This window comes from Pseudorasbora parva, chromosome 7, assembly GCF_024679245.1.
Source record: "Pseudorasbora parva isolate DD20220531a chromosome 7, ASM2467924v1, whole genome shotgun sequence".
NCBI lineage: Eukaryota > Metazoa > Chordata > Actinopteri > Cypriniformes > Gobionidae > Pseudorasbora > Pseudorasbora parva.
The window spans coordinates 29,583,003-29,608,033 of record NC_090178.1 but is presented as its reverse complement, the minus strand read 5'-3'; the positions used below and the strand labels follow the sequence as shown (position 1 = coordinate 29,608,033).

The 25,031-nt window shown below is 38.9% G+C and overlaps 1 protein-coding gene across 10 annotated transcripts in view; it reads right to left on the bottom strand.

Annotated features, from left to right (window-relative positions):
* The window catches only part of col14a1a (collagen, type XIV, alpha 1a), a 177,623-nt gene that overhangs the window by 115,045 nt on the left and 37,547 nt on the right, over positions 1 to 25,031 (bottom strand). For all 10 annotated transcript variants that reach the window (XM_067449025.1, XM_067449017.1, XM_067449019.1 and 7 more), the window contains exons 6-7: positions 527 to 682; positions 256 to 375 (exon numbers count right to left, since the gene is read on the bottom strand). In XM_067449025.1, the coding sequence (XP_067305126.1) occupies positions 256 to 375; positions 527 to 682 (276 nt within the window). The remainder of the gene's footprint in view (positions 1 to 255; positions 376 to 526; positions 683 to 25,031) is intronic.

The window sequence follows — 25,031 nt, the reverse complement described above, 5'->3', positions numbered from 1 at the left end:
TACTAAATAGCGCCTGTAGAGCCTGGTCATGTTGGACTGGCCGTTTAGTGAATTAAATGCAGGTTTCTGCACTGAAAAACTGCACACGTATAAAATACTGCATTTATTTATGTGAATGTAAACCCTACAGCAATGTGGAATTTGTAAAACGGTAAAAATGATAGAACCGGTTGTGACAGTTTCCAAAGGCACAGTATATGTTGTATTCCTGTCTGTAGAACAAAGGAAAAAGTCTGGAAAAACACAGCAAATGACCTGTGAGAGTGTTGCCCCCCTTGTAAGGCAGGTTTTTGACAGCATCTAGTACTGCATCTTTTGTGCTGAAGCCATTCAAGTGCCACTCAATTCGTGGATCTCCGCTGTACTGGGCCAGTCCTAAAAAAAAACACATCCAAGGGACACATTGTCACTTTATATTGAAACATCATCTAAATTAATAAATGATCCACTTACTGTAAATCTAATTTTAGGTCAAAACAGTGATTGAATTAATAGAAGTGAATAAGAATGAATTCATGGGACCCACCAATCCGGGTTTTGTCTATTCCAACATCGAACGCATTGACTAGGTTTTCAAGGAACATGCGAACCAGACGGAAATTGATTCTTCCGATACTCCAAGACCCATCGACCAGGATGACAATATCTGCGACGGCAGGAGTTGTGCAGACAAACTGATCCACTGGATTACGAGAGATAGACAGAGAGAAACAGAAAAAGAAAGTGTGAACCTCGTTGCACTTATACAGTCTCACATGGCTATAGATCCAAATACATCGCCCTCTGTAGAAACAAACAAACTCAACACCACCTCACAAATTACACCGCAGTCTGTGAATGGAGATACGGTTTTATTGAACCACTTTATCATTGCACAAAGTATCATCACAGGGCAGGGAAGAACATGTTTGATTTATGAGCACGGCGGTAACAATCAACCAAAGCAAAATAATTTTGCTCATACAATATTAACAGCAATAGAGAGAACAGCTCAGGGATCCACTCCAGTTAGAGACAACTGATGACATCTTGAACTCAAACAAATCATGTCTGTTTATGTCTCTGTGAGTGTGACGGTAACTCCTGGCAGTCCCACTGTGCAATAACTACATATATACACACAGCGGGGGTAAAGTGATGAAGTGTCAGTACGGGCAGTAAATCTGAGGAGTGCAGGACCACAGAGCTCAGCACTGCATCATGGGAGTCTGTTTTGTTCCTCCCTCAATCATTTATTTTCACAGAAGAACTAGCCGTCAAGGCCTTATAGCGTGATACAAGTCTTCTCTATCAGAGCATTAGTGTTTGGCACCATCTACAGAGGGTTGAAATACAGAACAGGGACATTATCCAAACTCAACTAGCTGTGGACATGAATACAGAGAAACCCGTTGACACAAAGATGGCAGCGAGGAGTAGACGATGGAGGCTCTTAATCTGTGACTAACACATTTCTATAAGCTCTTATATCTTATAAGATCTTATATATATACGTTTATTTCATTTGAGATTTTTTGGCAGAACTGACAAAAAAAAAAGATTATTCATAAATAATCTATTCTATTTCAATGAGTTGCTAACTGTTGGGACCACCAGAATCAAACAGTGCAGTCATCAATCTTGTTAACTGGATCAAAGCTCTGACTCAAAAGAGCAATTCATTCCCAAAATTTTTTATATTACTACTCTCTTATGGGTGAGTCAAAAACATTTTCAGTGAATAATTCAAATTTTGATCTCTTATATGACAATTTTCAGTTGGGGGGGGAGGGGGGGGGGGTGAAATGCTGTTTCATACATACTGAGCTTTTTACACTGTTAAAGACTTGGATTCCCATCCTAAACATAGACAAAGTTTCAAAAACTAATGTTGGACGTTTGATGGAGTATTTCTGTGTTAAAAATACTCCTTCCGGTTTCTCACAAGTTTCGGAGAGTTTTTTCGAGTATGGCTCGACTTGACGTTAATAAGAGCGGAAGGTCCTTGTATGGGCCGTACGGGCTCTTCTCCCCGTAGGGTGCGCGCGCGTGACTAGAGCGAGAGAGGAAATGCACGCCCATAAACACTCTCTCAGGTAGAGATCCAGTCGTCCGTGAACACTTATGTCGCACGCCGCGCTCCACTTTATTCCTATGGGTGACATCAAGCGACTTCAACGCTTCACTACAGCATTCCGGGAAGGCAGCGCTGCATTTGAACGCAGAAATGACGGGAAGCTTCACAACATCGCTTCAGTCGCGTCTCAAAGTGGATTTCCACGCCCCTGCTGTCACAATTTTGGTCTCATCTGACTACATGACTTTCTCCCATGATGCCTCTGGATCATCCAAATGGTCATTGGCACACTTAAGACAGGCCTGGGCATGTGCTGGTTTAAGCACGGGAACATTCCGTGCCATGCATGATTTCAAACCATGATGTCTTAGTGTATTACCAACAGTAACCTTGGAAACGTCTGTCCCAGCTCTTTTCAGGTCATTGACCAGCTGCTCCTGTGTAGTTCTGGGCTGATTTCTCACCTTTCTTAGGATCATTGAGACCCTATGAGGTGAGATCTTGCATGGAGCCCCAGTCCGAGGGAGACTGAAAGTCATGTTTAGCTTCTTCCGTTTTCTAATGATTGCTCCAACAGTGGACTTTTTTTCACCAAGCTGCCTGGCAATTTCCCGTAGCCTGCTTGGCAATTTCCGTTGAGGAGAACCCCCCTTCAATGTAAAGCGCTTTGAGTGCCTTGAAAAGCGCTATATAAATCGAACGCATTATTATTATTATTATTATTATTATCACAGTGCAGGTGCATTTATACGGAGACTTGATTAAACATAGCTGGATTCTATTTATCATCATTAGTCATTTAGGTCAACATTGGATCATTCAGAGATCCTCACTGAACTTCTGGAGAGAGTTTGCTGCACTGAAAGTAAAGGGGCCGAATCATTTTGCACGCCCAATTTTTCAGTTTTTGATTTGTTAAAAGAGTTTGAAATATCCAATAAATTTCATTCCACTTCATGATTGTGTCCCACTTGTTGTTGATTCTTCACAAAAAATGACAGTTTTATATCTTTATGTTTGAAGCCTGAAATGTGGTAAAAGGTCGCAAAGTTCAAGGGGGCCGAATACTTTCGCAAGGCACTGTATATTAAAATATTAATAGATTTTTTTTTAAATAAAGAAAATAATTTCATTTTTTGAGTAAATTATTATGGTTTAGACAGGTACTGAAAAAACACATCATGGTAGGTAAATTTATTGAGCATGTCTGTTGAATCAGTTTAGTTTTAACACAAGGAAATGATTTGGCTTTGAGAAAACACTCAATAAAACAGCTATTCGATTGCTGGAAGATTTGTTTAATTAACTCCTGTGCTTCTTAATTCCTCTCTACCTATTTATGTCTGCAAATAGTGGGGAAGTTCGATCCATGCCATTACATAAAGAGTGGCTTGTTAAGACACAGGTATCTTCTGCTGTTATCAGTGAGCCATTGAGAGCCTCTGTACCACAAATCCACGTTAGCTCCTCTATCAGAGAGCACAGGGCTGATTGTATCCTGAGATTCAGAGGTGAGGATACATCAGACCCAGCAACATCGATTCATTAAGCCCTAAGTGCCCCTGGACTTATCTACTAAGCAACAGACTCCTCATTGCCGCCTTGGAAAACCCATAAAGGTCATGCGATTGCAATAGAATGCCATGGAAGCGCTTGCTGCATTGCAGCTGCATGCAAGTGATCACAGCCGTTGGGCTGCACAAGCTCTTTTTGTTGCGGGACGTCCTCCGGGAGCTCTCAATCATACGCATGCTGGAGGAGAAGAAGAAGAGACAAGCAAATGAGATTAGCACGACACAGACAATGCAATCAACTCTTTCGCATCCTTCGTGAATGCAAAATCAAAGCAGTGGCGGTATGATAAATGCACTACGCATGCAGAGCTTCATTAATTATGCCTTTTCTGGATTCAATGTCGTTGCCTGCGTGTGCCATGGCGTCTCCAGACATATGAAATATTCACTAGAGTTGAGATGCCACGGGCAGGTCCCGTCCCATGGCAGGTCACGTTTATTGTTCTCATTAGATTCATATTAAGATTAACTACCGAATAGGCGCTCTTGCTGTTCCTGTCAGAACCCTCGTGTCAAAAATTTGTCAGCTATCTTCACTCCCTTGTCGCTGGGGTGTCTAGACTACTAATGTGGGGGGAAGGAGATCCCTTGCTCTTTCAAGACATTGAATAATAAGTGAGTTTTTAGTAAGTATGTCTTTTTGGTCACGTTTCAACTCTCTTTGAGGTCAAGTCATTAGGAAATACAGGGATGTTGAAGGGACAAAGATATGGAAGCCTGAGGTTATAAGAGACTGCTTGATATCTGGAGAGGTTCTTAATATGCTGACAGTCTCACTAAAATAATCATGTGTGTGCGACCTACAAGCAGCTCTTATGAATACAACACACTCAACAGGTTAGGAAATGTGATTTTCTTCTCAAACTCTAAATCTAACTAAAAAAAGATTTATTTTAAATGTTGTTTATAATATAATATAATATAATATAATATAATATAATATAATATAATATAATATAATATAATATAATATAATATAATATGATTAGTGCTATCAAATCTATGAATCACATTTAACATAAAATTATAATTATTATGTATAAATACATGCTCCTTCATATATTAAAGAAATATTTGAATTTATATACTGTATATTTCTATAATTTATCTTGTATGTAAATATAAATGTTTATTATATAAATATAACATATTTTTCTTAAATATATGTGTATATTTATATAAAGATAATAATTATACACAGTACACACATAAACATTAGATATACGCAAACTTTTATTTTGGATGCGATTAATCGATTGCCCAGCAGGCTATATAATATACTTATATTATTACTTATTATATACATATAAAAACATATAGGGCTGTAAATCGATAAAAAAAATCATGATTAATCACACGTGTACACTTATTAAAGGTCCCATGGCATGAAATTTTAATTTTATGAGGTTTATCAAAATTAATATGAGTTCCCCAGCCTGAATGTTGTCCCCAAGTCGCTAGAAATTTTGATCGATGTAAACCGAGTTCTGGCTGTCTTTCTCTGCCTTTGAGAAAATGAGAGATCAGACGAGCTGATCTTGAATTCTAATGTTATTACGTCATACCAGGAAAGGTTTCTTCCCCTTCCTCTGCTTTGCCCGCGAAGAGAATTAGTAGAGAATGGATTCAGTTTATCAGTCGCGATGTCAGCACAGGTTTTACCAAATGGATGCGACAGCACCACCACAAACATTGAATAACTGTGTTCATTAATGCCTGATCTAGGATCAGTGAATTCTAATGTGTAGCTAATCATTCAAGTTCACACGGACTTCCTTCTAAATCATTTAAAACTGTCAGTCCCGCCGCTGGCTGTCTTGATGCATCCGTGAATCAAGCCAGTGACTTAAACTTTCAACTTCACATCATTTCTGTTAGTAGCATGAAACAAATCTGTTATTTAAATGATTAAACTACAGAAAGCGATCAAAGAACACTCTTTATAATGTTCGGATCTGTCAATCACACGTATATCTGCAGTGCACACTTATCCAAACTGCCAATATACTGCACAACAGAAGCTCTTACTGTATTCATGTCTAGGTCATGTTTGTTTAACCTAACAATCCAGACCCTCATCAAGATGTTTGGTCTGGAAACTCACCATTGAAGGGCTCAATTCGAGGGGCGGGATAAACGGTTGTGTTTCAAACTCCCTCTGCGTGCGATAGGATAGCTCTACAACCAACCAGAGCAACAAAGGTGAAGCGGAGCTAGTTAACAGATTAAACTTTCACCGTATCTGGTCGGCAAAACTCTGATCACATCTTCCTTTTTAAGAATAAGTGCCGTTCTTTGTTGTTTACTCAGAGAAAAGCTAAACTCTTCCAGAGTCGCGGTGAAAGCTCAAAGCTGACCGCCAGCTTCTATGTTTACTAGTAGCACGCAAGCACAACTCGGCCGTCATCATGTTAAGCCTCGCCCACCGAATCTATACACGATGTGATTGGACTGACCAGAGTTTGGTTTTTACAGCTCAGACGTGTATTGAGAGTTGCTAGATGATACTCGCGGCAGAGTAGATTTGCTGCCACTAGAGTGCGTCTAGATTTCTAGGCTAGTGTTTTTTGTTAGTTGTGGTGAAAGCATTTTGTGAGAGAAATAACGTTGCACTCGTGTTTATTTAGAGCTCTCCAGTGTTGGGCAAGCTACTTGGAAAATGTAGTGAGCTAAGCTACCAGTTACTCTACATTAAATTAAGCTTCACTCACACTAAAGCTACCACCCTGTGAAATGAAGCAAGCTAAGCTACAGCAACTTGGCAAAAGTAGTTTACTACATCTAAGCTACTTTTTGTTTATTTAATTGTATATTGAACCAACTTCATTCATATCAATGGTATCTCAGTGATCAATAAAAGTCAAGCAGATAGACATGCATACTTTTTTAGTTATTCAAAAACTCCAAAATCAATTTGGCAACAAAAACATTTGTTAATATTATGTGATCCATAATATTAACAAAACCAGGTGTTGAGAATGTGTATGTTCATCTGTATGTGTATGATATGCATACGTGCCTGTGTTTGCATGTTTATGCTCAATTTATACTCGGGTACTTTTGCAGGAAACTGTAAGAAAATGTACAACTCACCACAGCTCAAAGCTGAGTTGCAAAATAATCAAGACCTGCTGAGCGCACAGAAACAAACATCAACTAGATGATGACCGAACCCGTCTTTCCGCCCTCACTGCCAAAGGAGTACTTTGAAACGCTCTCGCGCTCATCTGTGCGCATCTGCGCAAGGCAGAAAGGAACGTAGAAAGTCAAGTATATCGGCGACTTAGCAGCTGTGTTTCCAATTTGAGCTTGAGCTTCAGAAATGCTTGGGGAAATGTAACGTTATGTTAGCTTGTCATGGTCGCTACCGCACTACTTGATCAACAAAAAAGCTTCGCTACTGAAAAGCTATTTGATTGAGAAATCAGTGACACTAACACCACACTACTGAAAAATGTAGTTAAGCTATAGCATGAGCATCACTACTTGTAGCGACGTTACTGTTCAACACTGGAGCTTTCAGATGCAAACAAATAAACCTGCGCTCACAGCACTCTCAACAACTCGGTACAATAACACCTCAGCAATCTTTCCCCAGCTCTACATCTCTCTCTGGACTGGCAGTGCTGCGTGCGCCTCATTAAACCACGCCCCCTCTGCCACATAATCTAATACTCATTTCAAATGCAAAGATGTCAGCCAATCACAACAGAGGGTGTTTTCACTGAAGTCTTACAGCAGACACGCCCCTTGAAACAGAGCATTCAAGGCAGAGGGCCAATATCATATAGAAAAAATGCCTTTTATTTCTAAATTATGACATTTTTTTAATGTAAAAACCATGCTAACAATATAAGTACACCTCAGGAAACATTATAATATAATAAAAAATCCATGCCATGGGACCTAAGCATATGCCATGTATCTCCTTAAACACATTCATATATTCAGCATTTGCTATATCCAATATAGCAAACAATCAGATTAAAGGGTGATTGCCACAAAACTGTATTTTCTGCAAGCTTGTTCTTTGTGCATCAATATAACAGACTCTAACACTCATACTGTACGACTCCTCACTCCTGTACATCATAAAAACTGCCCTTCAGAAACAAACCGCAGAATACGACAGAGGTATTCAGATAATTTGTTTTAAAGCAAAGCACACACTGGAATGAATAATTTACTAAACACACAACGTGAGCCTCTATTCTCTCTGATATCTGATGTAATCAGTTTGGCCTTTTTTACATTAGCGCTGTTTTGGACGGTGTAATGAATTCGATAACTGGATCATTGAACACTTTCCCAGAGTTTTATAACTTAAAATGGCCTGATCACAAACAGAGAAGCAGAACTGGGTTAGAAAGGAAGTTTCCTCATACCAGGGCTACAGGTGCTCCTGACTTTTAAGCTCATCTAACTGCATGACAAAAATTAGGTTAAAGACGCAGCTTTAAGTACTTCTGTAACACATTAATGACTTTAAATTGAGCATGCATTAACGTGTTAACGTTGACATCACTGATATATACATATATATATATATATATATATATATATATATATATATATATATATATATATATATATATAATTAAACACAAACTTTTATGTTAGATGTAATTAATCGTGATTAATCGATTTGACAGCCCTAAATATAATATAATAAAATAATGTTTTAAATATTTATTATTCAAAGATTGAAAGATTGAAAGCTCACCAAGGCTTATTTTATCAAAAAATAATGTAAAAACAGTAATATTGTGAAATATTTGAATACATTTTAATATGTAATTTATTCCTGTGATGTCATGCTGATTTGGTGCTTTAAGAAGCATTTCTTATTATGATCAATGTTGAACAGTTCTGCTGCTTTTTACAGTATTTTTGTGGAAACCATAAGACATATTTTAGGATTCTTGATTAATAAAATGTTTTAAATGTCCACTGTGTACATTTTAGAGGCATCTAGTTGTGAGGTTGCGAATTGCAACCGCCCACCGCTCACTACCTCAAAGCACACAGTGCGAGCTACGGTGGCCGACATAGGACAAATATGTTGTTGTCTGCGACAGCGGAGAATATAGTATTCTGTAGAGCAGTTTGTCCATTTATACTGTAGAAACATGGTGGTCTAAACTGTAAAGGGATCCGTGGTGTAAGTAGATAGAAATGGCTCATTCTATGATAATTAAAACATAACTGAAAACATGTGTCTATGTGTTCTATCAATAGATTGTCATAAATACTACACACCTTATTTAATTATTTATTTAATCTTTTTTTAAATTATAAATGTATTCAGTCACTTTGGTTTCAGTTTAATGCATTTTTGATTAATGCAAGTATTAATAGCTTTCAAAAGTAACAGAACATAACAGAGCTACAGCATATCAACAGGAGAGAAAAGCAGAGACAAAAATAAAGCGAGAGAAAAACATAGGCATATAATCACTGAAGAGTGGAGTGCGTTAAAAGGTATACAGCCAAAATAAGAGCGGGTCTGGTACTCTCGGGAGAATGTTTAAATACCACAGTGCCCATTAAGGTTAACAACTCTCACAAACATTTTCTACATCCTAAAAATGCAGACAGAGATCATTGAAAAAGTGATAGGACAGCGGCTGATCTATCTAGCCTCTGTTGAGCGTTTTTATTACAGCAACACTATTCCTCTCTCAAACTTCAGCTCTCTCTCAGACCGCCAGCCATGACAAGTATTCTATGGGTTGTGACATCAGCAGAAAACTGCCAACAGCCAACTGCCAAACAATGTCCGGGCTGAAGAATGGGCACCTTTGTTCCAAAGAGCACACAAAGTTAATCAGTCCACTCCATCTAAATAAGCTAAAAGGACAGATAGCATGCCGCAGCTTCTGGGTCTTTTGGGGAATCTAAAAACACACTCTTTCTGACCTGTTCCATCTTCTCCCTAGAGTTGGCAGGAGAACCTGAATCAGGCCTTTAAGACATTTAAACATGTCATCTCATATCTAATAAGATGTGACTTGGCAAGAAGAAGAAAAAGGCGAATCAGAGTTCAAACACAGAGAGCTGTTCTAAAACATTGTGAGAGATGAGAGCACAGTGGTGTGAAACAAGCTTTAGATTGAGAGAAGGATTGTGACGTCTCTACATGGATAAGGCTGTGCTCATGAATATTAATTAGCCTGTGCTGACATTTCTTGTATTACACAATAATTTGGCACTGTCATGCTATACACATGTATCAAGTCGCATGATACATCTGTACATATTGGTATTTTCGGCTAATATCATTTAGCAATGTCAGATGGAATCTTCTTTTACATTTTTTTCATGAATCATTACTATTGGTCATGGTCACCCTTTACGTCGGTCTGTTGATTTGGGTGTGTGACTAAACCTCGTAACTCCATTGGATCCTCAAACTGTAGATAACGCCTCATAACTCCACCCACCTCTTTCAAGAATGAAATGCTACAGGCAGTTTGGACCATCTCTGCATTATCTTTGATCATGCAAAACTGAACAGATTTAGAAAAAATAATCATGTATAAAATCAAAAATCATCATTGTTGCATTCATTGTCACTCTAAATGCATTTTTATAGCGCTTTTAACAGACCCTATGGCCATCCAAAGCGCTTTACATCTTGCCTCACATTCACCCATTCATTCATACACTGACGGTGGTGTCTACCATGTAAGGCACCATCCAGCTCGTCAGGAGCAGCTGGGGTTAGGTGTCTTGCTCATGGACACTTCGACACTTAGTCAGGTGGAACCGGGGATCGAACCACTAAACTTCCGGTTTGTAGACAACCTACATGAATCACTGAGCCACTGGCGCCCCACTCTAAATGTAGATTGTTTTTTTGGAAAAATAATATCAGTAACTACAGTAAACTATAGACTGTATCAGAAATGCAATTGTCATTGGGTAAACATTTTAATATGGTCTGTGAGTTTGGCTGAGTGGGCTGAAAGTAGAGAAACGCAGACCTGAGGCCCCCCGGTTCCGGCTACCCTACCAGACACAAACCTTCAGTGTGTAACTGAGTTATGAGAGCGAAGAAGAGCATTTGTGATGTTGACGTGTGGGAGCAATGATGCAGCCCACGTCTAGATTTCTCCAGGCAGACCAGCTGGAAACAGTGATGATTACTATTCTCATTCTCATAGCAATCCTGTTAGATTCTCATTCAGTACTAAAGAGGTCAGGCAGCTCCAGACAAGACACGCTCGGTCTGCACACTAAACAGTCTGTTAAACATGCTTTGTTTTTTCATTTACATATGATTCAACTGTAAACTATATGGTTCATTTAAGGGGGTCCTATAATGCCCTTTTTACAAGATGCAAAATAAGTATGATGTCTCCAGATAGTGTGTGAGAAGTTCTAGCTAAAATGTAGCTCTTTTTTAAAAACATGTTAAAATTGTCACTTTTTGAGGGCGAGCAATAACGCACTGTTTTTGTGTGTCACTTTAAATGCAAATGAGCTTTCTAGAAGAAGGCGGAGCTTCAAGAGCTCCTGTTAGCAGCTCAGATTACCTCACGCAGAAAGGTCAGAAACTGTTCAGCCTTCAAACCGGAGTCAGACAATGATGGAGAGACTCAAGAAGAAGTGACAACATGTAGAATGCAACAGGATGTTTCTGAATGGTCAGTTAATGAATGTATGCAGCTGCTATGGAGTTAACTATCTTCAAGTCATTGATTAGCATATTCTGCTAATCATACGCTTATGGGAAGAAAAAAATTATACTTCAAGTTAATTTTATGACGTATACTCAATTGATGTTCAAGTATATCAATGTGTACTAGTAGTAAACTTGTAAGTGTACTATTTCAATATTGCTTGGGAATAAATTGCCAAGCTTTTAGTGTATAAAAGTATACGTTTAAATGTACTATAAGTGTAACAGTAAAAAAACTTTAAGTGCACAACTAGGTTTCTCATTTGTACTGCATCTGTACTAAAAGTGAACTTATAAGTATACTAGTAGCTTACTATTTTAATACAAGTAGTACATAGTTTATGAAAGCTCACTTTGAAGTGTACTCTCAGTAAACTAGTGTACTAAAAAAGTTTAATAGTTTATACTGCAATCTTGTAAGTTTTCTTTAAAGCTTCTTTTCCTTCCGTTAGAGGGAACAAGCGATTTCAAAAAAAATTTTGTTCCCTCAATTGATAAATCGTGCGCGCGTTTTATTATTTTGTTCCCTCGATTTATAAATGATGTGCATGATTTAGCAAATCAAGAGAACAAATTAGTTAAAAATGCGCAAGCTTTATAAATCGAGGAAACGAAACAGTCAATCGTGCGCACGATTTATCCTACAAGTTTACAAATTTTAAGTATATTTCTAAGTATATAATATATATTTTAAGTATATAAAAAGTCGAATTTCTTATTTTTAGTTTAAAAGAAGTATATTAATAGAACACTTGAATAAAAGTATTTTTTGTAAGTTAATCTATAAATCACTTGTGTGGGAACTGTCAAAGAAAATATGCTGCATGGAGATAGCTTAGGTATAGTTTAGTTTAATTAGGTTATAACTTATGTTGTCATCTTGCATTTGACATGCCATTGCATTTGTGTTACATACTTTATTGCAATAAATGTGAAAAGATGGATGCGACAGCCTGGGCAGACTCCCAAATGTGCTCAAACACAACAACTCCTTCCTTTTCTCAACATGTGCTCACACCCTATGCTGCGTGTTCCCAGAGCAGGGTTTTTGTACATTTAAGGGTTAGCAATGTCACTAACCCATGAAAAAACTTGTTGGCCTACCAGCCATTTGTTCCTTAAAGGGTTACTTCAGCGATTAGCATATGGCTTTGTATCATCAGAAACTGGAGTATATTTGAGTGATCGTGCTTGATCGTGCACCGCATTTGGCTGGTGGCGGTGCTAATTTCCATCCCTGGCGCGCGCGCTCCGAGCCGATCTCAGATTGAGCGCCCCGTTGTTTTTTAATACTTATGGGGATGAAAATAAATATATTCATAAATACTTTTTGGAGTCAAACTCTTTTGAAAAAGCTTGAACAAAATACTTTCAAAATTTAAGACTTTATAAAGCCGTGATAAGACTTTTTAATACTTTATAAGGGTCTTAATTTTCCCAAAATTGATTTATCACCTAACTTATACTTAATACTTTTCAAGACCCCGCAGATACCCTGTTGTAGTGTCTGTTCTTTAACTGAACTGATTTTATGAAAATGAATGCAGTGGCCAAATGATCCAGTAATCCAGTAGTGGTGGCTTTGGGAGTGGCCTCATAGGGCAGCGGAGCAAGTGCATTCTGGGAATTGTTGTCTTTTATCCCCATGAGACAAAAATACATTTTCTGTAATTTCTCAGTCTAGAAGGCACCAAATTCAAAAATAATTTCACATTTCTACTACATTAATGACCTAGTTTAAATACAAAGCTTAAGGCTAAATCACTTAATGAACCCTTTAAAAAGCAATTTCTTTAAAGGAAAATATCTCCCTTTGCTTTGAACTTTGAGCATCGTAACTTTGCAGATGTCATTTACACCGAGAAAAAAAAAAAAAAATTACACACTAACTAAAGTAAAAAAAGTGAAATCATAATCAACAACCCCTTTAAATGCATCAGATCCAGCAGATGATGGCTCTAAGAATGCAAGCTCAGTGTTTGACCATTCAGAAATGGGATTCATGACTATCGGCCAATCCTTATGTTGAGTTCACTGCCATGTAAAAGTCATCAGAAGGCATTCCCTTTGAGAATGTCTAAATAATGCTGTCCAATTTAATGGCTTCCATGCCACATTTAAAGGATCCAATCCTTCAAAGTAAAGGAATTTCAATCATTAATATGGTTTGCAGTCCACGGCTTCTTTACAAGCTCATTTCTTTCTCTGCCGCTTGCTTTTTTTATATTTCAGATGACCATTTCTCCAAGACATGAATATGATTTATTGCAGGGGCCTCCATTTATCTGGGAATGAAATTGACTATGTTGTAATTCTGTCTGATATTTATTTAATTTTTTGGATGCTTGTATTATTTTCAAGCAGCATTTTTACTAAAGCGCAGGCTTTGGGCTATGTCTGGGCTAGAGGGATTGTTTTACACTCCGTCTGGGGTTTGCGTGGGAAGAGGCACAGACCGAAAATGCCTCTAGACGCTTTGAACATGTCACCGCTAATTTCCAAACTGCCCTTCAGCGACACACTATATACAGCATCTGCTAACAGAGCTCTCACACAAGGAGAAGCGATGATATAGGCACAAATAAATATAAAAAAGAAACCTTACAGGGTTTGGGTAATCGTGGCTATGAAGCGAGGCTGCCTGGGCTTGTCAAAGCTTGCTGAGGATAGTTGCATCACATGCTGAGATCGATGGTCAGCTGAACTTTTTTTAACTTCTAGACATTTATTTGAGGGGGGAAAAGTGCATGCAATAAGCCTCTCTTGGGTGTAACGCCCAGACAGGTAATCAATAATTCAAACATACTGAATCAGTGTTCCACTTTTTCAATAAATGCCATCAAGCACACAATTTAAAAATATTATAACTCTACACTGTACATAAAGCAAGAAACTTAACAAGGTAGTAAACGGTATCTGATTCAACACCATGCATGAAAACTGTTAAGAGCCTACAAGAGAATCCACATCTTTTTTTTCTTTATTACACAGCTTCCTGAAATACTTAATTTTGTTTGGTCATCCCACAGTCAAAAATGTTGTAGAATCACTGCATAGTTATTTATTTGAGCGTTATCTGCGGCAACAATCGGCTGCACTGCATGGGGCTATTCTAGGTTTTCAGTCTTAGGGGGTCTGATCATGAGCTGATGTGGTTCACAGCAATATTTCTTGCCTTGCAGGGACAGTTCACCCCAAAATGAAAAAGCCCATGATTTACTCACCCTCAATCCATAGGGTTATATGACTTTCTTCTTTCAAAACACAATTAGAGTTATATCCTAGCTCTACGAAGCTTTATAACATGAATGAATGCTAGATTTTATATCTTAGATTTTGAAGCTCAAGGGCGTTAATAAAGGCCTTCTGAAGCGAAGCCATTTTCTTTTTGTAAGAAAATTAGCTATATTTATTACTTTATAAACTAAAATCACTGGCTTCCGGTAACGGCCAAACGCAAGTCTGGTTCTGGCGGAAGAGTGTCCTTAAACCTAGTAGTGAATGTTTTATGAGCGTGTCTCTATATTTAGTTTATGAGAAAGAACCATTTATTCACACAGTCACACCAGCTCAACCAAAACACCGTTCTTCCACAAAATGCATTTTATGCATTTTTGTTTTTTAACTGCTAAAGAGGCAAAAATTACATAGTGTACATTTCATGATAACACTGCAGAGGATGTATATTAATACATTGAATTAAGGTGTAATTTTTTTTTAACCTTTCGAATGGTAACTCGCATTGAACAAGACGCTATGGGGAACACCTCAGCGTTTGAAGCACAGGTCAAAACACGAGCATAAGATTGGTTGGCAACAACATATGGTATCAATACTGGTGCGACCAGAGTAAAAAAGGCACCAGTAGTACATGGGTGTTAATAAAGGCCTTCTGAAGCGAAACAATGCATTTTTTAAATCTATATTTATAACTTTATCAACTATAATCATGCTGTTACCTGGCTTCCAGTAACAGCCGTACGCAATCTAGTTCTGGGAGAAGAATGACCTCTGACCCAACGTATAGATATAGGTGACCCTGGGCCACAAAACGTCTCAGTTACGTATGGTAAGATGGACCGACTGACAGGGAACCAGTCATAAGGGTACATTTTTTGAAACTGAGATTTATACATCACCCGAAAGCTGAATAAATAAGCTTTCCATTGATGTAAGGTTTGTTTGTTAGGGTTAGGAGTGGCATGGTACATGAAAAAAATAATTAACCATTTCGTTCACTTGTCTCAGAGCATGTGCGTCGCAGGCGCAGCTGAACCGCGGCTTGTGTATTGCAAATACAGTCAAGCATCGTCCATTCTGTCACCTTGTCCAGTGTTCTCCTCTGACACCTGTCATTATCCTGCTTTGATTATGATGGGCAGCATATATCTGCTGCAAATGTTCACTTATTATTCCGTGGTGTTGTGCATGTAGGAGAGAATTAGGAGGCAATGGTGTTTGAGTAGTATGTGATTTTCATGTACTGAACTCTTATTGTTTCGCTATGGCAAGGTTAATTTAATTTTTCATTCTAGGGCACATTTAAAGTTAAGATAAGCTTCTAGTTGTAATAATTTAAACAGACCTTTGAAGCTTAGGCAAAAAGCTGCTCACCCCAAATTAAAGCCACACTGCATTGTTCTGATCAAAATTTACATGATTACATGAAAAATGTTACGCCAATGTGTTAAGCATAAGCAGGAGACAGCCAGTTAGGAAACAACTTCTACATGATATAACGTTTTTTAAATACTGTATCCTAATATTAAATTGTGGATAATTAAACTATATATATCATATGCTGTAGTTAACATTTAAAAGAAAAATGTCAAGAACCGTACAGAACAGAAAACTGTGACCCTAAAACCATGATACGAATCGAACCGTGGGTTTTGTGAACCTTGCCACCCCTAGTTAGGGTAGGACATTATATAAATATTGAGAAAAATGCCTTTAAAGTTGTCCAGATGAAGTCCTTAGCAACGTATATTACTGATATAATAAATGTTGTATATATTTAAGGTAGGAAATTTACAACATATCTTCATGGAGAGCATGATCTTTACTTAATATGCTAATGATTTTTGGCATAAAAGAAAAGTGGATCATTCTGACCCATACAATGTACTGTTGGCTATTGCACACAAATATACCCGTGCTGTGGTCCAGGGTCACATATTCTTTTGTTTTCCACTGACAGTCATACAGGTTTGGAATTAAATGAGGGTTATACATTTTTTCATAAATTATTTTTTAAAGGGGGGGTGAAATGCTGTTTCATGCATACTGAGCTTTTTACACTGTTAAAGACTTGGATTCCCATCCTAAACATAGACAAAGTTTAAAAAACTAATGTTGGACGTTTGATGAAGTATTTCTGTGGCAAAAATACTCCTTCCGGTTTCTCACAAGTTTCGGAGAGTTTTTTTCGAGTATGGCTCGGCTTGACGTTAATAGAGCAGAAGGTCCTTGTATGGGCCGTACGGGCTCTTCTCCCGGTAGGGTGCGCGCGCGTGACTAGAGCGAGAGAGGAAATGCACGCCCATACACACTCTCTCAGGTGCATATCCAGTCGTCCGTGAACACTTATGTCGCGCCGTGCTCCACTTTATTCCTATGGGTGACATCAAGCGACTTCAACGCTTCAGCACAGCATTCTGGGAAGGCAGCGCTGCATTTGAACCGATTTGAACGCAGAAATGACGGGAAGCTTCACAACATCGCGGATTTTCACGGTCACTGCTGTCAGGACTTTACCAAATCATACCAAAGAAGTGTGTTTTTGACGGATCGGTCCCAGCGATAAAGGTTCGGTCCTGCTTTGGAAGCAGCCGGTGAGTAAAACTGCTTCAAATGTCTCTGCTGTTGGCTATCGTCGCGTGAGTAAACATCAGTAAACGACACGATCGCATGCTTTGTCATTCAAATGCGCTAACGGACTCTATTGTTGTTCTATGTATAACGTTACACTAGTCTGACGTGCAAAACCGTTTTGCTTGCTACTGCTAAGGTTAAGTCGCATACAATAGTCCATAAACCGAATCATGTCCTCATAAACTGCGAGTAAAGACACACAAATGTTGACAGGCCACTAAATACAGTACATACCACAGAGACGGACGTCCTGCTGTTGCTGTTTCTCCTGTTCAATTTATTTCAGCCTCCGAATGATTCTGGATCACGTATTAGCTGAATCCGATTCTCCACGCTTGAGGACGTCACCCCTTTGGGTGTGCTCGTCATTCTTTAGCTCCGCTCACACGATACGCCTCCAGGCGCTCTGTTTTTTTTTCAGAAAGACTTGGTACAGCCTATATTTCTTTTATAAATATAATAAAACTAAAGACTTTTCGGAGATATGAAGGATGCAATACTACTCTATAGGTACTCAAGATTGACATGAGATTGACTGAAACTGAGTGTTTCACCCCCCCCCCCCCCCCCTTTAATTCAAGTTTGCGAAATTTTATATTGTTCAAAAGAAAACATTTTTAAATAACATTAAAGGTTTTCAATAAGTGTTTATCAGTACTTTTATTTGATTTCACTAGAATGAAGGGTGTTCTGAATCTTCGGCTGTGCGTGACAGCTGTGTGCGAGGCAATGCACCAAATATCACCACTCTATGTCACATATTGGGTCTGCAGTGACAAGCAGTGAGGAATGGATGATACTTCATTCAATGATCTTTGATATTTTTTGAGTACTGGAAAGGGGAGGATTTAGATTGAAATTACTTCAGATAACTTACTGCAGCAACATGAAGAGAGGCAGATTTATAAGAGCACTGAGAACTGAATTAATCACCGATTCGTTGAGTGGGTGAAATGTAAGAGGCAGAACCTCAGTGTTCTATACTTTTCTAGTGTCTAATATTTTCCCTAGGTGTATCACTCTGTGTTTTCCTTCTCACATAATTAAAGAATTTCAAATAAATATGTGTATTTATTGTATTTATTTGGTAAGTAGCCCTAAAAATAAACTATAAGGATAATAAAAGGTTTGTCTGCTTTATGTCGGGGGTCTTGATCACCCTGTTAGGGGTCATTTTGTCATGATGACCGTCTGATTGTACATCATTCATTGCTTGTATCCCATTACATCATCATGTTGCAGTCATCCGAGATATCAATTTGACTAGCACTTAGCCAGCAGTCATTTTAAGGACGATCCTCATAGGGGTTAATTAGTACTCATTTTCATTAAGCTATAGGCCAGACAGGGTGCAGTCTAAAAGTGGCAACAGCTTTGAGAAATGTCGCACTTTAGCATTTACCGTTATAGTCAGACTTTGAGATGTGAGCACAGGGAATTTTTTGCCAGAGAAATAATGTGGATGAGAAACAAAGAGTGAGAAAAGCCCACCTCACCCCCCAGTGTCCTTTGCTGTAATGAGTGAACTACTTTTTATGTTCAGAACCAGCCTATATCAGCTTGAGTGCAGCCCGATCTCTGACCTTCTTCTCATGTGCGGGTGAAGGGCAGGAGAGAGAATTGCTATCCCACAAGAGCCACTGTTAAACAACTCTGCATTTCATCAGCCGCCAGTCAAACCAGCCCACACCACACCGAATCTCGGTCTGCGTGCATGTGCATCATAAAAAACAGTCCTTGGAAAAAATGACCGGAGGCATTACTAAATCCTGAAGGAGGGCAGAACCTAAATAAATGATAACACTTGAGATTAACATGGCGATAAATTTTAGAGCATGCTTCCTCCCAAAGGTTTGACAGATGTTATGAAAATATCAGTTTGCCCTCAAGTTGTGCCTTCCCTCAGGCCTCGAGCGCTGGCACTTTATACGGGCGAGGTGTCAGAGGAAATCTCCTTGAGTCATCCATTAGCCGCCCAACACAGCTTTAAACAGCCAGTTGTTGGGTTGCCCCCATTTTGGGCACTATATCTATTAAAGATGTCATAAACTGACTTTTTACATTTTTTACACTGTTGTCTGAGGTCAGCTAATGATGTTGGTTTTTACATTCAAAAACATCATAACTAATAGGCTATTTCCTACGCTGGTTTTGAGGCTCTCTCCTGAACGCTGTGCTTTTGATGGGCGTGCTGCACTGAAGACTTGGTAGAATTGGATACTGAAGCTAGAATTAGATAATATTTGAATATCGGGATGTTGGGCTTTGCGAGCCAGTTTGCTAAAGGTATGTTCTGTTAGACACATACACATAATGAAAACGATCTATAACAATGCAATACTATTACATATATAAAAACATGTTTTACTCACATAAATGTGCTGCACCATCCTTGTCGGATCCAATACAGAAGAAACGGAAGCCCTGAACGGCCATGGATAATATTTTTTTTCTGTGTTGTTATGTCGTGATCACGAGTTTATTTTCTTGTGATCTCAAGATAACAAAAGTTAAGCATATAGCATTATGTATTGTAAATGGTCATTTCATTATGGTTGTTTTAACAATGTGTTGGAATTTATTGTGTTGGAAGTACCATTTAATTTAATGGGTTTAGCTACAGTAACGTCTTCAGCTAGTCAGCTTGAGATCCTTTCCATCTAAACTGGTTATATCTCTTAAGTCTAGAAGTGAATGTTTTATGAGCAGTAGGGTAATCTATCTCTTTTTTAGTTATGAGAAAGAACCATTTATTCGCACAGTCACAAAGAGCTGAAGCACAACCAAAATATTTTTTTTACACAAAATGCATGCAGTTTTGTTTTTTAACTGCTAAAGGGGCAAAAGTTACAAATTTGATGATAACACTGCAGATAATGTATGTTAATACACTGAATAAAAAAAAACTCATTATTCAACATTTTTTACCAAAGCTGTTACCTTACCATTGAACAAGACGCTATGGGGAACACCTCAGCGTGACTGGTGTCTGAAGCACAGGTCAAAACACGAGCATAAGATTGGTTGGCAACAACATGTGATATCACTACTGTTGCGACCAGAGTATAAAAGGCACCAATAGTACATGTCATCCTCTTTTGTCTTCAGGGATAATTTGTTTGATACGTATTGAAGGTGACTATGAATAGTAATAGTGTGAAGTATTTCAGAAATATATGTCAATGCCCTCTGTGGAAGAGATGCTAATGAGCTATTTGTCCGTGGGGGAAGAATCAACATTAAAGGCTTCAGTTCTGCCTTCGAAACATTCCGTGTTATATCTCTGGTGAATGGCAGAACATATACGGCAGTGGATGGGGATGGCCATGTTCGAGGCTTAAGAAAAAAATACTTGATTGAAGATATGTTATCAGAAAAAAAATATGATTTTATATATATATATATATATATATATATATATATATATATATATATATATATATATATACACTCCTGAACAAAATCTTAAGACCAGGGGATGCATTGCAAGTTATACATATTTCGCACTAGTGGATTATAACCAGGTTGTAAGTGCTGCTTCAAAATGCCAAAAGAAGAAACAGGAGCAAGAGACATAAAATAGAGAATAGGCAATTTATTGAAAACTGCATTTAAACTCAAACAGGCCGTTCATCAGCTGATCAAAAGTTTTAGACCATAGCCATAAAAAGGTCAACTTTGCACAAAAATATGGCTTTCATGTCATTGTCCTTCAAGCAGTCATACTGTCAAGATCTCCTGATGGCAAAGGCAAAAAGGCTTTCTCTCTTTGAACGTGGCAGGATTGTTGAGCTGCACAAGCAAGGCCTTTCGCAACGCGCCATCGCTGCTGAGGTTGGACGCACTAAGACAGTCATTTTACATTTCTTAAAAAATCCTGAGAGTTATGGGACAAAAAAGTCAAGTGGTAGACCCAAAAAGATTTCACCTGCATTGAGCCGCAGGATCCGAAGGGTTGTTGTGAAGACACAGGTCGATCCTCAACCCAAATTAAGGCCCTTACTGATGCTGACTGCAGCCCAATAACCATAAGACGTCATCTGCTAGAGAAGGGCTTCAAGAACAAAAAACGTCTTCAAAGGCCACGTCTCCTCCCACGACACAAACTTGCCCGTTTAGAATTTGCAAGGGAGCACCAAACATGGGACATTGAAAAGTGGAAGAAAGTTTTATTCTCTTTTATTCTCTTTAAATTTAACCTGGACGGTCCTGATGGCTTCCATCGTTACTGGCATGACAAGGAGATCCCACCTGAGATGTTTTCTACGCGGCACAGTGGAGGCGGCTCCATCATGATCTGGGGTGCTTTTTCCTTCAATGGGAAAATGGAGCTTCAGGTTGTGCAGGGGCGTCAAACGGCAACTGGTTATGTGGATCTGTTACAGCGGGCATCCCTCTTGACCGAGGGCCCCCGTCTGTGCGGTAATGACTGGGTCTTTCAACAGGACAACGCTGCAATTCACAACGCCCGCCTGACGAAGGACTTCTTCCAGGAGAATAACGTTGCTCTTTTGGACCATCCTGCGTGTTCCCCTGATTTAAATCCCATTGAGAACATTTGGGGATGGATGGCAAGGGAAGTTTACAAAAATGGACGTCAGTTCCAGACCGTGGATGCCCTTCGTGGAGCCATCTTCACCACATGGAGCAACGTTCCCACCAGCCTCCTGGAAACAGTCGCATCAAGCATGCCAAAACGAGTTTTTGAAGTGATCAACAAGAACTGTGGGGCTACTCACTACAGAGCCCTTTTTTGACACTTTTAGTACTGTTTTGCGTTTATTTTTGGGCTATAGTCTTAAACTTTTGATCAGCTGATGAACGGCCTGTTTGAGTTTAAATGCAGTTTTCAATAAATTGCCTACTCTCTATTTTTTGTCTCTTGCTCCTGTTTCTTCTTTTGGCATTTTGAAGCAGCACTTACAACCCGGTTATGATCCACTAGTGCGAAATGTGTAAAACTTGCAATGCATCCCCTGGTCTTAAGATTCTGTTATATATATATATATATATATATATATATATATATATATTCACAAATACCTAACCTTTCATTGAAGTAAAAGAGTCGAGGGAAAATCACATTATGAAATAAATGTTTTTCTCCAAAACACGTTGGCCACAATTACTGGCACGCCTAGAATATTTTATGAGTAAAATATCTCTGAAGTATATTCCCATTAATATTTACATTTTTTTGCACACCAGGCTGACTAGGAACATGAAATTGTTCAGCTATGATGTCTTGTTCCACAGGAGTATAAATATGAGGAATCACAGAGGCCAAATTCCCTTAATCATTAATCTCAATGAGTAAAGCCAAAGAATATAGTTCTGATGTGCAGAAAAAGATTGTTGAGCTTCACAAAATAGAAAGTGACTGAGAAACAGCTAAAGCATAAAAATGCACAGTGTGACTGTACAACGAGTGCGGCTCCCGCTCTCCATTCACACTTCTTCTACCAACGCACAGCTTGCGCGTGCAGTGTAAAGCCGGCGTTATACGACGCTGGCACATCCTCTTACTCTGGCCAGCCTTCCTTATCTCTCCCACCTGCCATTTCTACATGTGGCAGGACCCGCATAACTCCACTCTTACTGTATGTCCACACACTGCTCTTATTTTGCACGAAAAGAACACCCACTATCTGAGGGTACAAGGCTACATTGCACATGCGTCGAACCGTGCGACACACATGCTCCGAACCGAGACAAGCAAACCGAACGGTTAGTTTTTTTTTTTATGTACCGTGCCAACCCTAGTGTCTATATATATTCTTAATGCGTGGTGAGGAGGATAGTTCAAGTGAACAAAGACTCTCCAAAGATCACATATGGAGAACATCTTTGGCTCAGGAAGCCTTTTTAAAAAAATCATCCAGAAACAAACTCCAGCATATTCAGTGGTCAGACACGACTGGAACTTCACACAGGACCTGAAAATTGTGCACATTTTTTGTATGATAGATCAAAAGTATAAACAATGCAGATTTATTTTTACAGACATCTTTGATCATATTTACCAAGGGTGCCAATCTTTTTGGCCAAGACTGTATATCATACATACAATCAAACCTAAATTTATTCCGACACCTTACACTATCACATTATCACAGTTTTTTCGCTGTAGTTTAGAAAATGGTTTAAAAAAAATATATCAAAGAACAAATGAATCTTGATAATGTCAGATAACTTTGGTAGAAAGGTATGTTATGGGTTACAATCAACCAATTAGCTGTCAGCTTTTCAATGTAAGTACACAATTAGACAATACCAGTTTAGGTCAACCAATGACCACACAATGCTTCATTTTGTTCAGTCTGTCTTAATTTTTTTAGATTTATTAAAAAAACAGATAAGCGGTACCGACTCTTTCCGAAAACTCCCAAATTTGTGAAGGAGTGCAGTAGTGTAGTTAAAGACACACACACACACACACACACACACACACACACACACACACACGTAACCCGAAAGAAGATCTCTCGCATGCGCTCTTCCTGGAGAAGTGCCCATACAAGGAATTCCACCCATTTTGACGTAATACATGGCCGTACTCGGAAAAAAAAAATCTGAAACTTGTTTGAATCCAGAAGGAGTATATTTGGCACAGAAATAGTCCAACTAATTTTTTTTTTTTTTAATTTTCTATGTTTAGCATGACAATCCAACTCTTAAACAATGTAAATAAGTCAGAATGCATGAAATAGCACCCCCCCCCCCTCCCTAAGACAATTACTTTTGCAGTGTTTCAAAACAATTTTTTTATTATAATGTTGCATTGTTCCCTAAAGAAGATTTCATCCAAGATTTAAAATCGTAATGACCCTGAATCGCTGCCAGACTCTCCTCCCAGACATATGAATTCACAGAGAGGGACCAACACATCATACTCCCAGATGCTTAATGGTGCTTGTGCAGAGGACAAGCTCCACATATATATTCACAGATATGCCCGGCTGGATTATTACTGATTCCCCCGGTGGGCGGCACTGGGGCAGAGGTTTTATTACCACACCAGAGCAGTGTGTTGTAAATACCCATCACACACCTGATCAGAGACTTTCATTAGCGCACAGCAGACATCCTTTAGGTCACATTCAAGGTGAGAGGTGAATGGGGGTGTTGACTTGAGCAAAATGAAAGAAAATAGTTACTTTAAAAATTACTTTGTTAACACTTTTGATCAATGTATCGCATTATTGTAGCCTAGAAATCTAGACGCACCCTAGCGGCAGCAAATTTAATCTGCCTGCGAGTGTAGTCTAGCAACTCTCAATACCCTTCTGAGCTGTATTCCCCTAACTCTTGCCGGGCCAATCACATCGTGTATAGAGTCGGTGGGCGGGGCCATAATGACGACGGCCGAGTTGCGTTTGTGTGCTTTTAGTAAACACAGAAACTGGCGAACGGCGGTCTTTCGAATCAGCTTTGACCGCGACTCTGGAAGACTTGGAGTTAAGCTTTTCTCTGAGAAAAGAACAAAGAACGGCACTGAAGTCATTCTTAAGAAGGGAAGATGTGTTCAGAGTTTTGCTGACCGGATACGGCGAATGTTTAATCTATCAACAAGCTCTGTTTCACCTTCGTTGCTCTGGTTGGTGTAGCGCTATCCTATCGCGTGCAGAGGGAGTTTGAAAGACAACCGTTTATCCCGCCCCTCGGATTGAGCCCTGTCAATGGTGAATTTCCAGACCAAACATCTTGATGTGGGTCTGGCTTGTCAGGCTAGCATTATTGCTGAATAAGCATATTAAAGGGGGGTCAAGTGCTTTCTGGTAACCATTGTTGACATTTCAAATCACCAAAACAAACACACCCCTACCCCCAAAAGGCTCGCGGC